The 13303-nt window shown below is 64.7% G+C and overlaps 3 protein-coding genes across 3 annotated transcripts; 1 reads left to right on the top strand and 2 right to left on the bottom strand.

The window, feature by feature from the left end:
* Nucleotides 1-2031: 2031 nt before the first annotated feature.
* On the bottom strand, nt 2032-5116 carry EMIHUDRAFT_452934 (hypothetical protein). The gene has a single exon (XM_005761381.1). The coding sequence runs from the start codon at nt 4994-4996 to the stop codon at nt 2318-2320; it is 2679 nt and encodes an 892-aa protein (XP_005761438.1). The 5' UTR covers nt 4997-5116; the 3' UTR covers nt 2032-2317.
* A 1128-nt stretch (nt 5117-6244) lies between these two features.
* 26PFK3 (fructose-2,6-bisphosphatase) lies at nt 6245-9026 on the top strand (the record flags this gene model as incomplete). Its single annotated transcript, XM_005761380.1, has 5 exons — nt 6245-7130; nt 8313-8407; nt 8582-8596; nt 8690-8766; nt 8843-9026. The coding sequence occupies 5 exons, from the start codon at nt 6245-6247 to the stop codon at nt 9024-9026; spliced, it is 1257 nt and encodes a 418-aa protein (XP_005761437.1).
* A 1565-nt stretch (nt 9027-10591) lies between these two features.
* Nucleotides 10592-12852, bottom strand: EMIHUDRAFT_452932 (hypothetical protein; the record flags this gene model as incomplete). The annotated part of the gene is made up of 6 exons (XM_005761379.1): nt 10592-11056; nt 11356-11529; nt 11613-11777; nt 11851-12104; nt 12223-12272; nt 12554-12852. 6 exons carry the CDS (start codon nt 12850-12852, stop codon nt 10592-10594), a joined length of 1407 nt encoding a protein of 468 aa, XP_005761436.1.
* Between the last annotated feature and the right edge of the window lie 451 nt (nt 12853-13303).

Genomic DNA, 13303 nt, shown 5'->3' with positions numbered 1-13303 from the left:
GCGTTATGGCGCGCATCGTGTGTCGTTGTGGCTGCGTGGCCAGCATATACACAATTCCTTTACCGTGGTACACAGGTGCGTGTATTATTTTTGCTTGGGGCGGCACTCATGACGGGGTAGGTAGGGGGGGTAGGTCTGGCTCTGGGCCCCCTCCCGTCGGGTTTTCCCTCTCTCCACGCTGGAATTTTCACATCAGAGAAAAGAATTTTTCCGCGGAAATCACGATGTCAACCCCTCCCCATGTCCCCCCAAGTGAGGTGATCTGGTGCTTGTAGGGCTTGAGAGTGGCCTGCCATGTCACAGGAAGGACAAAACACTATGGTTGCAGAAGAGTACCACCAGCCATCACTTTAGCAACTCTCTTCTCTCACTTTAGTTGGTATAGTACCCCACCTTCACCGATCCGGTGACTTCTTTAGTTTCGCAAGGTAGGAGGTAGGGTAGCGGAAGAGGTTGTGGGCCGTGAGTTGACGGAAATCGAGGGACGCGACCCACTTCGCCACAGACGGTCCCGCGCCTCGCCGCTAAGACGGCGACACGGCCGCAGCTCGTGTGCGTGTCGTCTTTGTCCGGAGTGAAACGTCCAACGCACAACCCCTGGTCAACTCACGGTCCACACCCCGTAGGGGCAGGGATCCGGGGTGTGTTGTGGTTCTTGCTCAAAAATGCGTGTGGTTTTTGCCCATGCACATTTTTTGCATGGGCAAAAACTGTTGCATATGTTGCATATCACACATATCATGGCATTTGAACGCATTATTGTGCATTCAAGACTGCATTCTGCATTTTCTGCATTCGGTGGGCAACTGCATTTCTGCTGCATTTCTGCATTCTTTGGGCAGCACTGCATTTTCTGCATTCGGTGGGCAACTGCATTTCTGCTACATTTCTGCATTCTTTGGGCAACTGCATTTCAGCTGCATATGCGGCGGGAAACTGCATTTAGTTGCATGGATTCACTGACACACGGCCTCCATTGCGTGTGCACCTAATCCTCCAAAAAGACGAATGCAAAAATGCACTGCATGGGCAAAAACCACACGCATTCGTGGGCAAGAACCACACTTATTCCGCAGGGCAGGGGCCGGCCAGGTTTTTGCAGAATTTCATCATAAATAAATAAATAAAACGGACACCTCTACTAGGAGATGGGTAAAAAGGAACAGGTCCCCGCCCTTGCGATCTTTGTGCAGGGTTATTTGTGGGTGTGGTCGGCGACTAGCCGGGGTCGTCCTCCCGATGGGGGACTAGCACTAGCCGTCTTCCACATGGTCCCTCGGGTCCCTGCTGCTCCTAATGGAAATCTCTTCGTAATCCTCCTGCTTATTTCCGCAACGTCCTGCTCCCTCCCTCGTCTCGCCCTGCGCGACTGCTCCGCCTCCCCGTCGTCTGCCCTGCGTCGTCTGGTGACGGGTCCTCCAATAGTCGGTTGAGGTCGCCGCCCTCCTCGTGCCTCTTCCCAACGTTCCCTCGGCGGCCGATGCCGTCCGCTCCGGCTCCCCAGTCCCCGGGTCTGTCCTGCTCTCTTCTGCGCTAGTTTCTGTTTCGTCCTCACCGGCGTCCCTCCTCTTCTTTCTCCCCTTCTTGTATGCTTTGTACATCGCGTCGATTCCGTTTCGCGTGAGCACCATCCTGAAGCCCGCCCAGCAGCTGAACCGCTCCCTAAGTCGAAGGAGCATCATCAGTCTCACCCACTTCGCTCGCTGCCCACCGTCTCCGCTCCCTCCCGCTTGAGCCGCCGTCGCGGCCCTCGTTCGTCCCACTGGCTGTTGGCCCGTCCCTGCGTTGCTTGCGTTATCCCTCCTCCTCCGCGACTCCCTCAAGGCCGGCCGGGCCTCCTTCCACCCAGTGAAGAGCTTCCTCAGCCACTCGATGTGTTCCTCTCTCTTCATTATGCGCGCCGTAGCCTCATCATTGAGCTGGATCCACCTCTGCACCGCTCCCGTCGCCGCCTCGGCCACGACTTGCAAGTTCCGCCTCGTGACCCCGGCGCCAAGGTCCCTCCGACTCTTATAGAATTTCATCATGAGTGCCGCCCCAAGCAAAAATAATACACACCTGTACTACACAGAAACGACAAAGTGTTGAGTGTGTATAAGTTTAATTATATGCGTGAGACAGAGAGCGGGTTGGGGATTGCGATATTGAGTTGAACACATGTATCGGCGCAGAGGAGCCAGAGGATTTGATGTGCTTGTTGGGGTCCGGTTATATCTCACGCCGACGGCGTTTGGGGCTCCTCCCTCCGGGCGGCTCCGTTGAGCGCTTGGGCGTGGTGGGCTTGAGCGGGCTGTGACGACGGCTGGCCCCTCTACACTCAGCTCGGGAAGGAGGGCTCCACCTCGACCACATCAAAAGTGACCCCGTCGCGCACGAGCGTGTGGGTTACGCCGGTGGGATGCATGTACGTGAGGGGCGGGTACAGGTACTCCTTCTCGTGCGGGAAGGCGGAGAACTCCGAAATGTCCACGCCCATGTTCATGAACGTTGAGCTTTTGAGCCGGAAAAGCAAAGCGCGCTGCTTGCCGGCTGCGGACGCGTAGCGCGCCGCGACCTCGAGCCTCGAGGTCGTGCTGCAGCAGGCAAACTCGGTGCCGCCCATCGACAGGAAGCGGGGCGGAGCGCGCAGATCACCCATGCCCCGCCAGAGGATGCGCCCCTCCTCCTGCTTCGCCGGCCGCGCGCAGCCGAGCGCCCGGACGGCAGCTCGCAACCATCCGCCGTCCGCTGCGTGTGCTCCGTCGCCGTCCACCTCCTCCGCCCACCTCTCACCTCCCTTCTTCTCGTCCGCCCCGACGCCAGAGACCAAGCTCTCCCGAACAGTAGCCCGCCCCTCCTCGATGACGCTGCTCTCCTCGTCGCCGCCCTCCTCCTGGATGGGGAGAGCAAGGCCCTCCTCGCATCCCGCCAGCTCTGACCGCGCCTGCCGTAGCGTGCTCAGGCTGAGCTCGCCGGCCACCGCCAAGGTCTTGAGACCCTGCTCCTCCAGCTCCTGGCCAGCGAGGTCGACCGACGTCGCTGCGGCGACGGCGCGCATCCGCTTGAGCGCCTCGTAGATGAAGGCCATCGTCACCGGCTGAGGGTGCGGCGCCGCCAGCTGCGGAGGCTCGAGTGGCAGGGGGCTGCCGTCCTCGCCCTTGCGGCAGTGGCTCATCTTGAGGTTGCGCATCGGCCCATTGAGCGCGCGGAAGGCGGCGGTCGAGTACAGACGCAACGCGACCACGTGTGCCTCTTCAAGCTTCGCCCTGCGCGCCACAGGCAGGGCCACAAAGTCGGCCAGTACCATGCCCTGACGCCCTCCAAGCCGAGAGCCATCCGGGGCTCGGTCGCGCCGCCAGCCGTTGTGAAAGCTGGTGGCACTCGAGCCGGCCGAGGCGTCGAGGATGTAGCGCAGGTTCTCGAGCACCTCCGGGTCGTCGAGCGCCTCCGCCTCCTCGATGATGGCGGCGGTGCCAGTAGCCATCTTTTCTCGCAGGTACGCCTCCTCGTGGCCGATGATCCCGTACAGCCCCGTTGCCGCTTCCTCCGGCTGTCCCGTGACGAGCTCCTTGGCCGAGCCGGCGAACCGATCGGAGGCTCCCTCCGCGTTGGACGTTAGCAACCCATCGACGCTTGGTGCGCCGCATCGAAAGGCCGCTGCGAACTGGCTGCCACCGGGGATGGCCTTGATGGCCTTGACAGCCTTGCAGCCACCGGGGATGGCCTTGCGCCCCGCAGCCCTTAGCAGCAGCGCCAGCGAGACGGCACTGAGGAGAAGGCTCACGCAGCCCTGCGCGAACAGCACCCAAGCGATGTACGGCGCGTTTTCTGGCTGTACCGCACGCAGGAAGGTGCTGCAGACCTTGCCCTTCGTCGGGTAGACGTAGCCACCGATCGACTCGACGCCCTCCTTCGACCCGATGAGCTGATCGCATTCACTGACAAACCACATCTTCTTGACGGAGTCAGATATATCGCCCACTAGGTTCAGGTGTTGATTTACCCCGCCGTAAGTCAGGCCCCAGCTGGCGAGGAGCCAGGCGCCGTAGACAAGGCCGCTAACGGCCCCGAAAGCGAGCCAGAAATACCGGGACGGCCTCGACTTGACCCACGCTGCAAAGTTCAGGTTGCTCCTCGAGAGGGGGAGCGCGACGGGAATGACCACCCAGGCGGGCAGCCAGGGCAGCAGCAGGATGGCCAGGAGCACCAGCGTGCGAGCGATCCATCTCGTGTGGCGCACGGCGACGCGCACCTCCGCCTCCAGGAATCGTCTCTGCTTCTTCTCCACTTCGATTGTGTTTAGAGCGCGCTCCAGCTCTAGGAGGACGGTAGATGGCCGAGAGCATGCTCGTCGCATAGCAAGCGCGGGCAGGAACAAGACGGTCGCCCAAATTGGCAGCAGCCAGAGAAGCATCCAGACGACGTCGACACTGCGCCAGGGCGACGACACTCGCCAGTCGTCGTCCACGACTCGCACCGCGACGAGACTGACGCCGCTGTTCCGGCCAAGGTCATACAAGTTTATCTTGAGGTAGCCCCCATCGCCTTTGGAAGGGTAGCAGACAGCAGGACCCAAGAATTGTCTGCATTCCGCCAGGTCATCACCGGTATAGCTTCGACAGAATCCATCAATCAAAACGTCGCAGAGGCGGTGGAGGAGGGACTGCCCTGGCGCGTGGTCGACAAAATCCACGAGCGTGACGGACACAACTTGCACGGTATCATCGGTGGCGACGAGCTTGGTTTGGTCGACAAGCTCTGTGCCAGGAGCGGTCTTGACAAGGTCGTCTGTGGACACTTCTCCCAGCCTGCTCACGCGGCTGTCATCAGCTGACAAACTCAGGTCTACTTTGCAGCCATCGGTCGAGGTGATCAGGATGAACGGCGGAAAGGCCTCGCTTCCAGACCCAATGTTATCCGCCAGTATCTCTCGGAGGTCCGATGTGTCGATGCTGCTTGACTGGGACAACCGGCTGGCAGTTGCGCCCACCTGCGTCCGGTTGACGGCCACGCACATTGTTATGGCCTCCTTCAATTTCTGCGGCAGCGGCGGCGGCGCCGGAGGCGACGGCAACCAGGGCGGCAGCGACGGTGATGGCGGCGGCGACGGGAGGGCGTGGGCGAAGAGAGCGGCCCAGCTGAAGCCTTCACAATGGCGCGCCTTTTTAGAACAAAAGACGCCCCACTGTCAGCCCATTTGTCCAGTGCCGCCAGTCCCGTGCACAGTGTCGTGCGATGCTTCAATTCTTTCCCTCGGTGATACGGTGAGAAAACGGACACGCCAAAACGACGAATGGGAGAAGGACAGGCACAGGGTCCCCACCTGCACGAGCAGGATCTTGGAAGGACGAAAGAAAGAAAGAAAACACACAACGCAGACGAGGGAGGATGGGGGGAGGACAGGGTCCCTACCTGCACGAGCAGGATTTTGGAAGGACGATCAGGGACACAGGGGAACGGGAGCTAGAACGGGAGTGGGGAGCGCATCGCGACACGCGAAGGCTCGCAGCACGGTGGACTCCCTATTCCACTGGCGATCTCTCTCGACTAGCGACCTTCCTCTTCTCACTAAAGAAAGAAAGAAAACAGACAACCCAAACGAGGGATAGGGGAGGAGGACAGGGTCCACACCTGCACGAGCAGGATTTTGGAAGGACGATCAGGGGCACAGGTGGGGCTCTCCTGCTCCTGACAAGGGACACGACAGGCTCGCAGCGCGGTGCACGGTGGAATCCCAACTCCACTGGCGGTCTCATCTCAGTCTAGCGACCTTCCTCCGGCTTCTCACGTAAACGCACAACCCCGGGCCCGAAATCGCACAGAGTCACGCAACACGGGGTCCCAGGGAAGGCGAGCAAAAACCTTATCGCGCGCGCTAGACGCCGACTCGGAGGCCGCACCGGTCAGGCGCGCAGCCGGAGAGAGAGGGAGGCGCTCAATCGCCGCACGCGGCGAGCGCCTCCATCATCGCCGCCTCATACGCACCCTCCACCCCCGCGCGGCTTCTCACCGGCAGTCTCTCACTACCACGGGCACACTGACACAGGGGTGGCAGGGGCGGCGGCATGAGTCTCCCACATACTATGCGGGCCTCACGAAAGGCTCTTTTGCCGCGTTTCTTTATCGTGAGCCTGTGTGTGTGCCAGTCCGCGCCAGTCTGCGCCCTTGTCGTGCCAGTGTGCTGTGAGAGAGGCTTGGATCTCAAGAATTCTTTATCTGTGACCCATCCACAACGAGGGAGCTCGGCCACACCACGAGTGTGCCGATGGCAGTGGCCCGGTCCAGCCGGCCTGTCGACTACTATGACGGCAAGGCCGTCTCGCTGGACATCCCGGAGGCGATCCAGCGCCGCCTCTCCGTCCGCTCCTCGCTCACGCCTGATTCGGCGAAGCTTATCCTGGTGATGGTCGGCCTTCCCGGCCGCGGCAAGTCCTTCATCGCGCACAAGCTCTCGCGCTTCCTCAACTGGACGGGCTACCAGACCGAGATCTTCAACGCCGGCCAGAACCGGCGCGCCAACCACTCGCCCACCAACCACTCGCGCGCCGGCTTCTTTGACCCGAGCGACGCGGAGAGGAAGGCAAAGCGCGAGAGCATCGCGATGAGCACGTTTGAGGAGCTGCTCGAGTGGCTGGCGGGCGGCGGCGAGATCGGCATCTTTGACGCCACAAACTCGAACCCGCAGAGGCGCGCCTTCCTCGTCTCACGCGCGGCCGAGTGGAAGGGTTGGAGGAGCGGAGACGCGAGCCCTGCCGCTGGGGGCGCCGGCGCGGGCGTCGCGGGCGGAGGCGGTGCCAGGTTCGGCGTGTCGATCGTCTTCATCGAGTCGATCTGCACCGACAAGTCTATCCTCGAGGCCAACATGCTCTCCAAGGTGCGCGCCTCGCCCGACTTTGCCGGCCTGAGCGAGGAGGAGGCGCTCTCCGACCTGCGGCAGCGGGTCTCGCACTACGAGGCGTCGTACGTGCCGGTGGCGGACGAGGAGGGGGCGTACATCAAGCTCTTCGACCTCTCCTCCAAGGTGACGGCCCACCAGGTCTTCGGCCGCATGACGCAGCGCGTGCTTCCCTACATGATGAGCCTGCACATCTCGCTCCGCCCAATCTTCCTCGCCGCGCTGCCGCCCGGATACGGCGACGCCTCCTCCCGCGGTGCCCCGTGCACGCCACGCGCACGGCACGCGGCTGACGCGTCCACGGACACGCGCAGGCGACCTCTCCTGCGAGGAGGGCGGCTGCTCCTCCCCCAACCAGTCCTTCGCGCTCCAGCTCGCCGGCTGGGTCGGCAGGCACGGAATTAATTAAATTAAGTAAGTAAGAAGTAAGTAATCACAGCTCGCCGGCTGGGTCGGCAGGCACGTAATTAATTAAGTTAGTAAGTCCGTGATGAATGAATCACAGCTCGCGAGCTGGGTCGGCAGGCACGCGCCGTCCTCGCCCCTCCGCCTCCTCTCGTCGACGCAGGCGAGCGCGGTCGACGCGGCGAGGGTGGTCGCGCGGGACGTGCGCTCACCCGCCACACGCCCCACACGCCCCACACACCCAAGCCACCGCCGCGCCAAGGCAGCCGCCACGCTCAAGCCCCTGCACTGCCCCGCTAGCCCTCGCCGCACCCCTCCCGCACACGCCGCACCCCTCCCGCACACTCCCGAGCCGACGCCGCGCTCGGCACCCGAAGGCCGCACTCCTCTCGCAACCCGCTGCCCCAGATGCGGCGGCGCGGCGTCGGCTGCTCTGTGACAAACGTCTCCTGCCTCAACCCGCTCGACCGCGGCGCGAGACGCGCCCGAGACGCCGAGATTGCCAGAGATGAGCCGAGAGGAGCCGAGATTGCCAGAGATGAGCCGAGAGGAGCCGAGATTGCCAGAGATGAGCCGAGAGGAGCCGAGATTGCCAGAGATGAGCCGAGAGGAGCCGAGATTGCCAGAGATGAGCCGAGAGGAGCCGAGATTGCCAGAGATGAGCCGAGAGGAGCCGAGATTGCCAGAGATGAGCCGAGAGGAGCCGAGATTGCCAGAGATGAGCCGAGAGGAGCCGAGATTGCCAGAGATGAGCCGAGAGGAGCCGAGATTGCCAGAGATGAGCCGAGAGGAGCCGAGATTGCCAGAGATGAGCCGAGAGGAGCCGAGATTGCCAGAGATGAGCCGAGAGGAGCCGAGATTGCCAGAGATGAGCCGAGAGGAGCCGAGATTGCCAGAGATGAGCCGAGAGGAGCCGAGGTGATTAGCCTCCACTTCGTGCGTCCGCCTGCTCGAGCGCGGCGCGAGGGGGCAGCGCTGAGGCGGCGTCTCACCCTGCCGCTCGCCCACCTCGCCTGCGCGCCGCCTGCCGCAGGCTCCGAGGCGGGCGAGGACCAGTGGGCGACGCAGCGGCTCGCTTCGATGGGCTTCTCGCAGCGCTACCCGGGAGGCGAGTCCTTCGCCGACCTGGTCCGCCGCCTCGAGGCGCCGAGCAGTAGCCAGCTGCGAGAGCAGAAGCTAGGAGGTCCGGAGAGGACTCGCCTCACCTGGCCACCGCTACTCCCCTCGCAGCTAGCTTCTGCTCTCGCAGCCAGCTCCTGCTCTCGCAGCCAGCTCCTCCCCCTCCCCCCCTCCCCCCCTTAGGCGTGCGTCCTCGAGGTCGAGGCCTCGACAGAGCCGGCGACCGACCCCCGGCCGCGGACAGCGGCGCGATGCGGCCGTCCTCACCTCGCCCTATGGCGGCGCTGGTAGGTGCTCATCGTGGCGCACGCGACGCCGTGCCGCGCTCTGCGCGCATATTTCCTCGGCCTGCCGGTCGCGGAGTGCATGTGCGCCGCGTCGAGCCGACGCGGCGGAGGCGACCCTCTCCACGGCTGTGACGCGTCCATGACACGTCCATGCCAGGTGCCCGGCGTCGAGCCGCGCGGCGGAGGCGCTGGCGAACGCGTCGCGCTCCGTGGTCGAGCTGCTGCCGGCGCTGTTTGGCAAGTGGAGTGAGGAGATCCACACGCTCGAGGAGCGCGGCGAGAACAGCGAGGTGCTCAGTCTCGATGACGCCGTCTTCAGCCTCGAGGGGCAGGTGGGATGAGCGCGCTCTTGCGCCTTGTTTGACCAGTACTAACGTATGTGGTACGTACACGGTGCTTCCATGCGGTGGTGTGCGCGGCACGTGACACTGGTCCGCGACGGCACGCGCGTTATTTGTGTGCCGCACACACCTTGTAGTTGTACCTTCTCGTGCTGTGGTGTGGGGAGCATGCTCTTTTTCGGGGGAGATTTTTTCGCATTGACCATTGTCGATTGTGTCATGATTTTGTTTTTTCGCCACACACGCGCATGTGTGCATGTATGATGTATGTGTACCATGTACGACGGCTTTTTTATCGTGAGGCTGTAATGTGTGTTGTGGAGCTGGGGGCCACTTGGAGCACTTGGAGTGCAGTCATTAGCCTCACATCCAGGGCCGGGGAGCTAAGAAGCGCACCCAGCGGGCCGGATGATCGGGATCGGGCATACGGGCAAGTGATCGGGCTAGAGCCGTACGGGCTGGGGGCCGAGCGTTTTTGATCTCTGCACTTCCTGCTGGGTGATTGGGCGCCCGCCCACCGCCTCTGAGGGGGTCGGCCCCCCTAGACTGAAAACAAAAACAAAATCAAAAATTTGTAAAAAACAACCTGCGAGAGCGGCGCTGCGCGCCGCCTACTTCGTGCTGAGTAACCCCAAACGGCATCCCAAAACGTGCAACAACCGAGACCATCAGAGGCGGATGGGCGCACGCACCCGCGCCCAGCGCCGCAAAGAAGCTGGCGACGGCAATGCGCTGATGAAGGAGCTCAACCGGTTCGAGGACGAGATGACATCGAGGATGTCTCATGTTGCGCGACGGCGTCATCCATTTCGTCAAGCCACATTCATCGTGACCGTCGCCACCCTCGCCGCCGTCTCGCCTACGTCGCCGCCGTCGCCATCATGGGCCTCGCTGCCGAGACGGTGCTGTTGCATCTGACTCAACTCTCCCACCCCCCCTGGCTCCTATGCCGACGTGTCCCGTGCTCCCCCGTGCTCCCCCGTCCGCAGATGTCTCTGCTGTGCCGCCCGGCGGAGCTCTGCGGCGGGCCCTGGCCTCCTCGCCGCCTTCGCTGCCGCTGTCTGTTTTCTGTTTTCTGTTTTCAAAACGCCCGCCCGCCCGCCACCCCGGCGCCCCCCACTCAGCCAGAGATCAAAAACGCTCGGGGCCAGGCCCGGGTAAAAAACTAAAAAATGGGGGTATAGCGTCGCGCGTCGGTACCGCGTATGCATATCTCATATCTGACATGCACATGCACATGTCCATGTCCGCATGTGCATGGTTGTGCATATGCATGGACCAGGAGTGAGCGCTGTAATGAGTGCGTCTGATAAAAGACAGACCCGCGGAGACCCGCGCCCACATCGGATCGCACTGTATCCGTCACCGCCACAGACCCACCGCCACTCGACTACGGCTCTCTCTCGAGGAGGACCGAGAGAGAATGCGGAGTGACGGAGCACAAGAGACATCACAGTAGAGAGGGAGAGGCACAGAACAGGGAGAACGAAACATGGAAACATGGACGACGCGAGGGGAGCAGGCAATCGCTCCCTCGACATTGCGACGGCAGCGCAACGCGCGCCTTAGTAGCAGTCGGACTGCCCCGACCAGCCAGCAAACGGCATCGGCGCAAAGACGGATCCCGTGGCCTCGTCCTCGGTGAGGACGAGGATGCGGGCCACCGCCTTCATGTGCTCGGTGCTGAGGGGCGTGCCGACGCCAAAGTAGTAGCGCAGCTGGTCCGAGTCGGGCCGGTAGCCCGGGTAGAGGGCGAGCGAGTTCCAAAAACAGTCCTTGGCGCCCTCGTTGTACATGTTTGCGCGGATGGTCGCCTCGCGGCGCAGCGCGCTCCGTATGCGCTCGACGCACAGCGGGTCCGTGGACGGCGCCTGCAGGAAGCGGCAGTTCGTGCCGAGCACCTGCGCCGGCTTGAAGCCCGTGACGCGCTCGAAGCCGCCCGAGAGCCACACCAGCGGCTGGTCTGCAGCCGCCATGTCGACGAGCGTGACCATCAGGTTGAGCGAGTGCAGCGCCGCCACCATCGCAACCTCGAAACCGCGCCCGTTGAACCAGAGCCACGAGCGGGGCGCCTGCGTGCGTGCGTGCGTGCGTGCGCGGCACGCGCGTGAGCGACGCGGCGAAAGGAGGGGCGCGGGGCTGGCGCGCGCGCCCGGTGGTGGTAGAGCGAGCACAAGTCTGGCCCCCCGATCTTGGGAGGCCGCGCCGCGAGCGGCGCCTGCGGCCAGTTCATGTCATGCAGCAGCGCCGCGATGTAGGCTTTCGACTCGTAGATGAACCGCGAGAGCGAGAGCAGCAGGCAGCGGTGGCGGCCGTCCGCGCACTGCACGTGCAGCGGCGTCGTCGACGGCTGCCCCTGCAGCGCCGCGCGAATGGCGGCGAGCGGGTCGATGGCCGCCCCCTCCGCCTCGGGGTTGGGCGTCGACCAGTGGCCGTCCGCCTCCTCCTCCGGTTGCACGAGCAGCGAGCGCAGCAGCGGCTCGAGCCTGCCCTTGAGCACCGTCTGGCCTACGGCGCGGCGCAATCAGACGTCACCGCCCCCGCCACGGCAGCCTTTCCTCGAGAGCCGCGAGCCGCGCCCTCCACCCCGACCAGCGCCGCGAAGGTGTCCGAGCAGAGCATCACCGGCAGCGCCTCGCCGCCGCCCTCGTCCACCGCCTCGCACAGCGCCACGCCCTCGCCGCGGCAGTAGGCCAGCTGCGAGAGCACCTTGCGCTGGTAGTGCGCCTGCATCTCCCCCTTGAGCGCCACCTGCCCGGCGCGGAGGAGGCGCGGCGTGGGGGCAGGGGCGGGGAGGCGCTCTCGCCGCCTGCTTCGGCGCCGCCTCTTCACTCGCCGGCGTCGACACTCCAAGTGCCGCGACGACGCGGATAAACTTGTTGTCTCGCCAGCGCCCCATGACCGAGAGCCGGAGCCGCACCGTGGCGGGGCCCGCGTCGGCGGGCGCGGGCGTGTGCCGCGTGCCCCGCCACTGCTTGCCCTCCCCTTGCGCGAGCAGCTGCATCCGCAGCGCCTCCTCGTCCCAGAAGCACACGTGGTCCACGACCTTGCCGCCGCGGATCGTGTCGACGGCGATGCCTGCGCAGCGGGAGGCCCGCGGTGAGCGGGCGCGAGGCGGAGGAGGCGCCGCCCATGGCCTCGGCCCCGCCCGCCTTGCGTGCGGATGGTCTGGTACGTCGGCGCGAGCGCGGCGTACGACCCGTCCGCGAGTCGCGTGTGGTAGTCGCCGCTGTGCGAGCCGGTCCACTGCCACGTGGTGATGACCTCGTCCGCCTTGCAAGTCTGCTCCAGGATCTCGAAGCGCAAGTCTCCAAAGGCGAGGGCGAGCAGGCCGCGCGAGTCGAGGAAGGCCTCGAGCCCGTTCGCCTGCGCCGCGCCGCGCGCGTGCTCGGGGAGGGGGCGGGGCGGGGGCGGGCCGAGGCGGAGTGCATCTCGGGCGGATTCCGGGTGCACCCCGGGGTGCACCTCGTCTGGATTTCGTTTTGATCTCGGGTGGATCTCGGGTGCGGCTCGCCGACGCGAGCGACTCGGAGCAGGGGCAGCGCGGGCCCTTGTGCGCGAACGAGGCCATCGGCGTGAAGAGGGAGCGCAGCTCCGCGTCGTCGGCGCGCGGCGCCATGTACGCGTACTCGTAGAGGCGGCGCGCGGCCGCCTTGCGCCGCTCGCTGCTGGTGACGTCGCGCATCGTCATGGTGATGAGCACCTCGCGCTGCAGCGGCGTCGATGGCGTGCCCGCCTGCTCCTGCGGCTTGAGGGCGTCGAGCGTGCAGAGCAGCAGCAGCGTCTCGCCGGAGCGGTTGCGCACGCGCAGGAGGATGTCGTGCATCGTCTCAGAGTTGGTGGCGGAGGCGGAGGGGGCGGCGGGCGGCGCCTGCGAGCCGCCGCCCGCCTTGCCGTCGGCCGCCGGCTCGTTTGTGACCCACGAGGGGCGGTCGGAGCGGCGGCCGCGCTGGGGCGAGCGCGGGCTGGGGAAGCTCTTCTTGGGGAAGGAGCTGCGCTTGGTGGGCGAGGTGGGGCGCGACGAGGGGCGCGAGCCAGGGCTGCCGACGGGGGGCGGGACCATCCCGGAGCGCGTGGCGTGCGGCTCGAGCGGGACACCTGGAGCGGGGGGAGGGGGGGCGAGAAGGGGTAGAGGCTCCCGCTCGTTAGAGGGGGTGTGTGGTGCTGGAGCGGGGCCGAGGGGCGGCCCCTCGAAGATGGAGCGGGGGTGGTGGTTGGAGTGGTCCATGGAGCTGTACGGAGAGGTGCCGTCGTCCTGCGGGGGGGGGGGGGGGGGG

Source organism: Emiliania huxleyi (genome assembly GCF_000372725.1).
Source record: "Emiliania huxleyi CCMP1516 unplaced genomic scaffold EMIHUscaffold_71, whole genome shotgun sequence".
In the NCBI taxonomy this organism is placed as follows: Eukaryota; Haptophyta; order Isochrysidales; family Noelaerhabdaceae; genus Emiliania; species Emiliania huxleyi.
Note: the sequence above shows the minus strand (reverse complement) of the source record. Positions and strands in the feature narration are given on the sequence as shown.

Coding starts and splice junctions, on each gene's coding strand:
- EMIHUDRAFT_452934 (XM_005761381.1), bottom strand. CDS start 4,996: ATGTGCGTGGCCGTCAACCGGACGCAGGTGGGCGCAACTGCCAGCCGG.